Consider the following 11,772-nt stretch of genomic DNA (forward strand, 5'->3'; position numbering starts at 1 on the left):
GTATAGACCGTATGAACTACATCAAGCTATTATTATTAATAAAGGCATTAAAGATATTTCAAAAGGGACTCTAGCTTAGCACCGAGTGAGATAGATTAAAGATTTGTCCCTTCCCACATAGGGAAGGAAGGATCACTAATGTATTGATGATATTGGAGACCATAATGCAGGTAGAATAATAGAAATACTAGCTAGTGGATCCACCTAGATGCTATTTTCATGTTTTGGTACTACCTTGGCAAGTAGTCAGCCTTCGTTCGATGTAGGGTTCCATAACACTGGATTCCACATTAGCTCATGTCATCTATATCAGTTAATACAAGATGTTCCCAAAAAGATAAAAGGAACTAAAGAAATTAACTCTAACTAGGATGACCGAAGGGGTTTATCCTAGTCTTTGTAAGGGTGTGAGACTCTACCTACACATTGCACTAGTTATCCTTGAGGGAAGTTTTAGGAGGATGTTCTTATATATGTTTATGCTTATAAAGGTATATGATATGTATATGATGATCTTGCATATTGGTGATACTGTATGAGGATTGTTTTCAGTTATGAACATGTGTTTGGTATCTATTGATAAAGTATGATGATATGTACTCTAAATGATATGCTATGAGATGTTGGACATTTGTAATGGTTCTTGTTGGGTTTAGTTGAATGAGTAAGGTTATGGAGTTTTTCTTAGCCTTTGCACTAGTTTCTTAATGACGGTTCATGAGTAATGGCCGCGCTTTGGTTATGTTGTAATGAGATCTTATTCATGCTTATTGACGTTATAACTTGATGATAGATTTATCTTGATTATGTACCCAAATATGTTGATATGCATGTTGTCTTGAGTAGACGTAGTATAGTTGTTCTTGTGATGTACATGGTCTTGACTTAATATATATGTCTTATTGATTGGTGTGGTTTTGTTGAATTTTTATAAGGCTTTACAAAGTTAAGTGCATGCTTTAAGGAAATTTCCCTTTCTAGCATGATTTTATGATATGTGTGCATATGGTCTCATACTTAGTACAAGTTGTGTACTAACCCCACTTTCTCTCTTTTTTCCAATATTTTAGGTTCCGGTCGTTGAAGGACTTTTGAGACGACTTTAAAAGAACAATTGCAATGCCACTATCAAACTTTTGATGTTATTCTAGTTATAAGACTTCTAGTTCTTTCCTTCTCATTAGATTACTTAAACATTTTGTAGACTATATGTGGATTTATTACATTGATGTATGAGATATGCCCAATTGATATACTCTTGTTTTAGATGGTTATGAGAATATATATATATATATACAAAAACTGACAACACCAAAAGAAATAATAATAATAATAATAATCAAAACAGTAATAGATACAGTATATCACCCATAATGTTGTCGTTTTGATTCATTTCTTCAACTTTGATGAAAGAATAAAGCGTACGGCATCGCATAACATACTTGAACAGAAGAGTAACGGAGAAATTTTTTAAACACAGGAGTAAAGAGATGACACCACTAAATATGAAGTTTTACCTCAATACCATGACTAACACAACTAGGAATAAGTACTTCTCAAATACCAAATAGGCGAAAATTGAGTATCCAACAATCAATACTAAAACGGTTCTCCGATGCCATCGGATAAAAAGAGAAGGAAGCGAAGAAAGAATTTAACGAGAAGAAAATGATACCTTTTCTGGGGAAACGATGCTGGACCGATAGCGAGCCGATATCAACTCTCCAGAACACAAGTTACCAAGCACGAACAACAGCCAACAACTTTTGAACAAAATATAGAACCCCAAAGCACTCGAAAGGAAAGAAGAAGCAAAGTTTTTCTGCTGTTCTTCTTGAGTATATTTTAGTTTACATATATCTTGTAGTTGCTTCGTTTTATCAATGCCTTTGCTATGAGAAATTTCCAACAAAAAAATAACTAAAGAATTTCCAGATCCTTTTCCTTCCCTCAGATTTTCTCTATTTTTTCATAAAGAAACTCCAACAAAAAATTTCTTCGCTTTTTACGCTGCTGAAAACTTTCTTCTAAAAATAAATCCCCCTTAACCATGAACAGAAGAATAATATATATAGGAAGAAGATTAGGGTTTCGGATTGGGGGAAGGTAAAATGGATAGGAATCAAGGGTAGAGACTACATCGTCAAAATTCAAAAAAATATCCAGGACCAAGGAGTTGTCTATCGTACTAGAAAATGGATTTCCCACAAACAAACGTGAGCGGATTGGATTTATTTCGACCCTTGAAGGTCCACATGGCTTGATCTCGACCGCATAAGGACATTTCGCATGCTGCTACTACTATCATCTGTACGCGAGGAAAGGGACGAGAGGACAAAAGGGAACAGTACCTCCTATGTTTCCGTGTAGTGTCCGTGTATCGCCGTGAATCTCCCCGCTTGAGGTAAGGTGAAGCACCTGGAGGGATCGTGAAGATGAAACGTACAGGTTGCTAGGTATGTTGTTGTTATCGCGCATTGGAAAATTATTTTGCGTTCAGATTGTTTCTGGGAACGAGGGCCTCATTCAAGATTCTTTGTAAAGGGAAAAAGTAGGGTAAGGTTACCAGAATCGTATCGGTGAACAGGTAAAAGAGATCGGGTTGGTTATGGGGCTGGGAATTAAATAATGGGTCGGGCTGTTTTGAGAGGAAGTGGGCTGGCAATTGGGAGATTTGGTCAACTTGGTATTCAAAAGAGTGTCCCAAATTGTTTTACCAAATGATATAAAATTTGTATCTAGATGAGGTGGATTAATATAAATTAATTAAATAAGCTTCTTAAAATCAACAAGATAAAAGAATTATTTTAATAAGAAACTAATTAATATAAGTTATTATTTAAACCACACTAGTTGTCTTAATATTTTACTAAAATAAAAAAAATTGAGATGATTTTTTGAATAATCATAAAAATATATTAGTTATATATATATATATATATATATATATATTAAAAGAGATGGCAAAATTATTTAAAATAACGCAAATTTTATTTTATTATTATTTTCTTTAAATTTATAACCCTGATTATTAAAAAATGTTTGGTAAATAAGAAGCTCGTTAAATAATTTATCAGGGAGGGCCGAAATTGTTATGTCCGTCATTTTACTTTGATTGGTTCAAGCAATTCGAGGAAAATGAAATTGACCAATTAAATTTTTACCGACCAAAAATTCATCTTTTCAACAGGATTTGGTACGGACTTTAGGAATTATCGCCGAACCCCGAAAATGAGTTTCCTGCACATTTCAGGATATATGAGAATTCAGGCCACTTGTAGTTCAATACACTTGATTTAACGAACAATTTGATAGAAATCAAAAGCCACCTCAATACTGAATTATGAGGGGATTAAAATGCTTGGGAGTAAAATTTAAGATCGAATGTTGGAATAAAACCGAGTTTTCATATGGAGCTTTCCTACATATCCTTAAACCTTAGGACTCAGGTTGTTTGTAGTTCTACTAAATCGATTGAATAGGAAATCTACTATGCTAGATAACCTTTGGTTCTGGATGAGCGACAAATAAGATCGAGTATGAAAAGGAATCTTAAAACCTCTTAGCCATGAATGAGACGAGCTTCACACCCATAATTGAGAACTCACACAGACATAATTTTGAAAGCTCTTGGCGCATTGTCATTCAAATTGGAACCTTCTTCCAGCTCACACAAAAATAATTTCAGATGCGAGATCGAAATTGACAAAAACCCAAAGAAAAACCCGTATGCCTTCTGATAGGGGTGTAATTTGATTACAGTGGAAGTCGCTCTTCTGCTCGGGTCCTAATATTCTGACACTCCTCTTTGGACTATGTCCCAGTTTGCTGCTAAGAAAAAGATCCACGTTGTGCTGCATCCTTTTTTATGTCGTCAGTACCTTTGGTTTTTTTGGTGAATTCATCATTTCGTATGCTCTCGACAAAGACTAAGATAAAACTCGTCAGCATAAAAAATAATTAAAAGGGAGAAATGTCATTAACCATGTCGACACTTAATCATTCCCCTCGATATTTGACGTCAACTCGATTTGTTTGACGTAAAGAAAACAAAGCTTATGTCTTCTGTTTGCAATATAATCTTTAATGTATTCTTCATTTGATGTTGAAATAAATAAAAGTTGATAAAATGTTGATTTTTTCTTGATGTCTCCTTCTAAGGTTTGCTTTTATCAAAATAAAAGAATGGAGGTGTCGTTGAGGGGTAAATATTTTCTTTTGAGATGCACGACTCCTTTTGTGGCAGTGCATGATTCCTTCCGGGGTATGAATATCTTCTTGCGATGCACAAATTCTGCGAGGTGTGAATATCTTCTCGCCATGCATAATTTCGGCGAGGCATGAATTCTTCTCGCGATTCATAAATTTTTGCGAGGCATGAATATCTTTTCGCGATGCATAATATCTGTGAGGCATGAAATCTTCTCGGAATGCATAAATATTATATTGCGATGCATGATCTTCTGTGATGAATGAATATTGACTCGTGATGCATGATCTTCTGTGATGCAAGATCTTTCGCGATGCAAGATTATTAACTTGCGATGCATGATCTTCTACGATGCATGAATATTAACTCGCGATGCATAAATATTATATCTTACACGATGCATGGAGATTGATTTGCAATGCATGAGCTTCCGCTATGAATGGATATTGACAAGGGATGCATGATCCTCCGCAATGCATGAATATTGACTAGCGATGTCATCGCTGGTACCAAATGAAGATAGTACTTCAATTGAGCAACATAGTGAGCTTCTGCGTGTCTTCTGGATAATCAGATCGTCTCAATTGATGATAACAGTAAAAGGACTTCCTAATAGTATATCGTATTGATAGACAACAAAATAAATGACCCCTCCGGGTAATGTATCGTATTAATCAACAATAAAATAAATGACCCCCCCCCCAGTAATGTATTTCTTTGATTGACAATAAAATAAATGACCTCTCCGGTAATGTATAATATCATAACTGATATTATGATGCAAATGACGTCCTTTACGGAAACCATAAAATCTTTCTTTAAATTTTTCCTAGATTCACCTTTGAATCTAACTTGATGTTCCTTATAGACTTCATGTTGTTGGAAATTGACTAAAATAAACCATTCATAATCCCACGCCTCCGGTATAAGAAACATAAAATAATTCTTGTGTCTACAGGAACACCTTTACGTTCTGGGAGAGCTTCCTCCTCCCTTGACTTCTCCATATTCATCGATAGAATTTATTGATGTCAAAGCAAAGCTATAAACCTCCATACACAAAAAAATTGTTATATTTAAAATGGACTGATCTTTGTCGATTCTTCGGTTGTCTGATCCTTGTCATGCTATCTCCGGTTGATCTTCCTAATCTCCCAACTTTTGATAGATAAGACAAAATATTTTATTCCAAACATATGAAACATAAAAGAAAAATGTTTAAGAAAATAAATTTTTGAGAAGTGAATTTTTAAAAAAAGGTCACTACCAAGTGTCATGTCACGTCAGACTTAAAGAAATTCTCTGAGCCTAATGCTTGGAGGTATATTTGATTACGCAATGGTGAGTATTCAAAGTCACTCTAGACTGTCGATAAACCCACGTTGAAATTTTGAGGCCATCCTCAAAAAAATTGTCCCAGTTAACTGTCTTGGCCTATCCTTGACTTTTGGTGAGAGAATTATAGAATTTTGAGATTCTCTATAAATTATGTTCCAGTTGCAAATCTCGGAATATCTTCATTCTTGACCTGTTAAGGAAAAATCTTCTTCTCAGGAATTTTTGAGACCCTCTCAAAAATTATGTCCCTATTTCTATTGTAAAGATGAATAGAAATCTTACGGAAGATATGACCAAACCCTTGTGGCGCCTACATATCTAGTTGAGGCATGAATCCGCTCAAACGTAGTTCCCCCTCAAGGTTAAAGGTTATAAGAAATTTAATACAAAATTGATCGAGGCCGACATAGGTCACTAACGTATCTCATTCTTGAGAATTCAGGTCGAATGCAGTTCAAATAAAAAGAAATGTTTAAAGGGGATAAATCGAGTGATAGAGTCCGATATAGGCCGCCTACTTATCTCATTCTTGAGAATTCAGGTCAGACGTAGTTCATTACAAAGAGGGATAAAAAATTTAAGCAACACAAATACAACCAAAAATAATGATTACAAGTAAATAAAAGAAATGAAAACCGAACCTTCACACGTAGTATCTCTTGACAGCATCTAAGTTGATTGGTTTTGGCCATGCGATGCCATCCATCTCCGACAAGAAAAAATCACCTATGGATAATGCCTTGCGAACCATGTAGGATCCTTGCCAATTTGGCGCGAAATTTCCTTTGTGTTCGTCTTGATGAGGAAAAATGCGCTTAAGAACCAACTTACCAACTTCAAAAATTATGGCTCTTACCCTCTTGTGAAAAATACGAATCATTCTCTGTCGATACAACTGACCATGACGAACGGCAACCACTCTCTTCTCATCAATCAAAGTGAGTTGATCAATCCGCTTGCTGACCCATTCAACATTACTTAACTCAGCTTCTTGGATTATTCTCAACGACGGTATTTCGACTTTAGCAGGTATGGCTGCTTCTGTCCCATATACTAGAAAGTATGGAGTAGCTTCAGTCGACTTTCTGACATTCGTTCGATAACCCAACAAAGCATATGGAAGCATCTCCTGCCAACCTCGGTGATTGTCAGCATCTTCCTCAGAATCTTCTTGATATTCTTATTGTCACCCTTTATAGCTTCGTTCGTTTGAGGACGATACGTAGTTGAGTTTCGGTTAGTAATCTTAAATTACTCACATATATCTCTCACAAAGTGTATTTTGAGATTCATACTATTATCAGTAATGATGGATTCAGGTACCCCAAATTTGTATATCAGATTGTTCTGAACAAAATCGGCTAAAACTTTCTTCGTTACCAACTTGTGAGAAACTTCTTCCAACCACTTGGTGTAGTAATCAATGGCAACCAAAATCAATTTGTGTCCATTTAAAGTGGCTGGCTCTATTGGACTGATGACATCCATAACCCAAGCTACAAATGGCCAAGGTGAATTCATAGCACTAAGTTCGTGAGGCGGTACTCGCATTAAGTCACCGTGCACTTGAAATTTATGGCATTTCTGTACAAACTTGCAATAATAATTCTCCATAGTCATCAATAAATAACCAGCTCGAAGGATCTTTCTCGCCAAAGTGATCCCATTCATATGTGTGCCACAAACTCCGACATGTATCTGTTCAATAAGTTTCGCATATTCAACAGCATCGACACATCTGAGAGAACCTAAATCTGGAGTCCTCCAATAAAGGATTTCTCCACTTAGAATGAAATTGAGAACCATACGGTGTATCGACTTCTTTTGGTGGGATGCGGTATCTTCAGTATAAATCACGGACTCTAAATACTTCTTATATCAAAATACCATGGCAAACCATCTAGTTCTGCTTCAACGTCTAAATAATAGACCGGATGTTCTTTCAACTCTATGTCCAAAGGATCGATATAATCAGTATCTGGATGTTGAATCATAGAAGCGATTGTGGCGAGAGCATTAACCAACTCACTGTGTATTCTGGGAGTATGTCTAAACTCGATCTTGCAAAATCTTTGGCACAACTTCTATACATACTGTACGTAAGGTATAATCTTTGACTTTCTCACGGCCCTCTCACCCATAAATTGATGAATCAACAAATCTGAGTCGCCAATAACCAACAGCTCGTGGAAATTCATGGCAATGGCCATTTTCAAATCGAGGATACAAGTCTCATATTCGGCCATGTTGTTTGTGCAATTAAATAGAAGCTTAGCCGCCATGGGATAGTTCTTACCAAATTCTAACAGTAAGACCGCCCCAGTACCTTTCCCTTGATGATTTGCCGCTCCATCAAAAAATAGTCTCCAAGCTGGATATGCTTCAGAAGTATATTCGCCCACAAATGACACTTTTTCATCGTGAAAATAAATCTTAAGTGGTTCATACTCTTCATCAACGAGATTTTCTGCATGATGATCAGCCAAAGCCAGTGCTTTTATCGCCTTTTGAGTCACATACACAATATCAAATTCACTCAATCCCATTTTCCACTAAGATAACTTTTCGGTCGGCATAACTTTCTGGAAAATATACTTCAACAGGTCCATTCTGGAAATGAGGTATGTAGTAAAAAAATACAAATAATGTCTCAACATCTGTGCAAACCAAGTCAAGGCACAACACTTCCTCTCTAACAAAGTGTAATGAGACTTGTAGGGAGTAAACTTCTTGCATATGTAATAGATAGACTTTCCTTCTTTCGTGTAAGCACACATCCTAATGCACTATCTAACACGGACAAATACAGCAACAAAGGACTTCCTCCTCGCGGAGGAACCATTACTAGTGGAATTAATATATAGTTCTTGATAGCGTTGAAAGCAGCCTGACACTCTTCAGTCCACTTTGTTGGAGCGTCTTTCTTCAACTGCTTCGAGATAGGATCACACACCACAGTTGATTGAGCTATGAATTGACTGATGTAATTCTACCTCCCTAACAAACTCATCACCTCCTTCTTAGTCTTCGGAGGAGGTAACTCTTGAATTTGCTTTAATCTCAAAAGGATTGAGTTCAATACCTCTTCTGCTGACTATAAATCCTAACAATTTTCTGGTTGGCACCCCAAAAGCACATATGGCTGGATTTAACTTCAAGTTATACAGACGCAGACGGTCGAAAAACTTCTTCAAGTGTGTCAAGTGGTCCGAACTCTCGGAACTTGATTATGACGTAATCCACATGCACCTCGATCTCTTTATGAATAATATCATGAAATATGGTCATCATAACCTTCATGTAAATATCACCAGCATTCTTGAGGCCAAATGACATCACTCTTTTGTGATATACACCCCAAGGTGTAATAAAAGCTGCCTTTTTTGCATCTTTCTCATCCATCAAGATCTGATGATAACATGCATAACAGTCCACAAATGGTTGCATTTCATGCTTAGCACAGCTATCAATCAAAAAAGGAATATTTGGGAATGAAAAATTATCCTTCGGGATAGATTTGTTAAGATCTCTATAGTCGACACAAATGCTAATCTTCTCGTCTTTTTTGGCAACCGGAACAACATTATCCAACCAAGTCGTGTATTGTGTTACTTCTACCAATCAGGACTCGATCTACTTGGTGATTGGATTGATTGGCAACTTGTGAGAAACCACATTGGTACTTAGCCTTATCATGTCGCTGACTTTCCATACGATCACAACAATGCATTCGGTGAGTAAATTAATTAGGCCTTTCCTTTGATCCTCATTCAAGTGAACGCTGATCTTGACCTTTTTTACACACTCTTGATCTCCCAGATTTACAGTTTCAGTTTCTTCTAAATTTGGCTTATGCTGATTTTCAAACAGCAAAAACTCTTTAGCAACATATTGCAGTGACTAATTTTCCTGTTCATTTTCTTCAACCTTGTCATCACCTGCCTCAATTTCTTCGTTCATCTCATGACATGACATGACATTGGTAGGTTTTAAACTTATGCCACTGAAACCATAAATAGACAATGTTAGGAAAGTAAAGTAAAGCATATGAGTAAATAAACAAATTTTCACATAAAAGAGGCTTTCATTCAAATTGGAAATAATGCAAACTTTGGCTATGGCAAAGGGCCATGTTTCCCATATAAAACATCATCTGAAATTTTAAAATTCAAGAAATTAAGAAAATTCAAAATGGTGGGTTTTAGGCCTCTTCCAGACTGCCACCGATTTAAATATGCATAAATGAAGCCCTTCTACCAAGGAGTTCAGCGAATCAGAACGACATGGAGGTCCAATTTTGCAGCAGTACCCCGGGCTCAGGATCACGAATTCCAACTAGCTCGACCTCTTCCTCAATATTTCTCTTTAAAAAAGTTCAGATCGGCGTGAAGGTCCAAAATATTTTTCTTTAAAAAGTTTATGAGGACATCTGTAGTGATTTGGAGAACCTTCACTTTTAGGGATACCTTTTTTTAACATTCGTTTTCGCATTTACAAGCCATTTTTAAAGAATTACCCAAATCCACAGATTCCTTCCCTAAGGTCGTCATGCTCGGCATACTCCCGGACTAGGAATGATTGATGCAGATGCAAGATCGCCTTAGCTAATGCTTGATCATTGCACTTCTTAGCCTTCATATCATCATCTGTGGGGATGTACCCCAAACCATATATGGGTCTTTTGACGGGGACTAGAATAGGCACAATAATTCATTGAGAATTTCTTCCCAGTCCAAAACCGAATTCGAGCCCATTATGCTGCATCACAGTGGCGATCATCTTATACACGGCTGGCAAAGAAGGTTGTGGGGACAAATCATCACCGGTGGTATTTACCAGCTCCACCATGTAGAAATCAGTACCTAGCAAAACTTCATCAATAATAGGCGTCGGTCTGCCTGAGTGACTTCCTTCACCATTAATAACTAGTTGTTCATTCTTCGAAACAAGTTTCATCATCTGATGCAGAGTAGAAGGCACAGCTGTAGCCATATGAATGAAAGGCCATCCCAGAAGAAGGTTATAACTGGTGTCAATGTCTGCACTGAATTTATCCGGATCCATTTGGATGATCAGATTCACCACTCCAACCGTATCTATATTAACCCCATCAAAGGCTTTACATTGAACTGGTTTTGTTCCAGCTTCCCAAGGTCAAACCTTAACTACCTCAGTGTCGACAATTGAAAAATATTCAGGGATCCAACATCCACCAAAATGCAATTTACGACCTTCGCGCGGCATACGATAGTTATGTGCAACGCCTTGTTGTGTGACGTCCCTTCAAAAGGCAACTCATCTTCGCAGAAACTAATCTGATGCCCTCAGATGACTTGGTTTATTATAGCAGCCACATTATCGCTGCTTGTACTGATTGACACATACGTATAATCAAGAGCCTTCATAAAGGCCTATCGATGCAGTTGAGAGCTCATCAGCATGTCCATATGGAAATATGGGCTGGAATATTCTTCAAATGCTTGACAATAGAATAATATTTTAGCTACATCTTTCTCCAGAATTCCTTTGTTTCGCCTTCGCTTATCAGCCTTTTACCATGATCCTTCTTCTGCCCTTCAAGGTCCAATTATTTAGAGGTATAACATCTCCTAGATAGAGTTATACCCTGAGTTGCAGCAGTTTAAGTTTAAAATTTTGGTCTAACAAGAGTCTCTCGTGGCACCAAGGCAATAGCCTTTGCGGTTGTCAGGATCACAAACACTTTTTTATCTATAACGCTTAATGAGTCCACGGCCTTTCTAGCTTGTCAAGCACAACTGGAGTTATCACGTTAGTCACACAACAATTATGGTTTGTCTTTATTATGTTGATATTGATGCCTCCATGATTCGGCAAAGGGTTGGTGTTGACATTAGGCGCGGCTACTTAAAAAAAGACCACCTCTTGGTCGATCAGATCTTGAATCTTATGCTTGAGGTTGATGAAGTCTTCACTATCATGTCCAACAGTGTATGAGTGATACACACACCTTTGATCGGACATATAAAAATTTGAACTGGTATCCACCAGTTTGGGCCCCACTGGGTGTATATATCCTGCCGCAACCAGTCGCTCGTACAACTTTGTTCGTCATTCAGCGATCACAGTGATGTTCCTTGAAGGCTTCTTCTCGAATCTGGGTCGAGGAGGATCATAACTACCTTATTGGGGAGGAGACACCTGTTGATAATTTCTGGTATTTGGACAGGGATCTTGGCTTCTAA

The 11,772-nt window shown here is 37.2% G+C and overlaps 2 protein-coding genes across 2 annotated transcripts; both read right to left on the reverse strand.

Annotated features, from left to right (window-relative positions):
- Positions 1-6,191: 6,191 nt before the first annotated feature.
- Positions 6,192-7,354, reverse strand: LOC138340604 (uncharacterized). The gene is made up of 2 exons (XM_069292519.1): positions 6,808-7,354; positions 6,192-6,715 (listed from the first exon to the last, which is right to left on the reverse strand). Exons 1-2 carry the CDS (start codon positions 7,352-7,354, stop codon positions 6,192-6,194), a joined length of 1,071 nt encoding a protein of 356 aa, XP_069148620.1.
- Positions 7,355-7,632: 278 nt separating this feature from the next.
- On the reverse strand, positions 7,633-8,094 carry LOC138340614 (uncharacterized). The gene has a single exon (XM_069292541.1). The coding sequence runs from the start codon at positions 8,092-8,094 to the stop codon at positions 7,633-7,635; it is 462 nt and encodes a 153-aa protein (XP_069148642.1).
- Between the last annotated feature and the right edge of the window lie 3,678 nt (positions 8,095-11,772).

The sequence above is a fragment of the Solanum lycopersicum genome, chromosome 1, assembly GCF_036512215.1.
Source record: "Solanum lycopersicum chromosome 1, SLM_r2.1".
NCBI lineage: Eukaryota > Viridiplantae > Streptophyta > Magnoliopsida > Solanales > Solanaceae > Solanum > Solanum lycopersicum.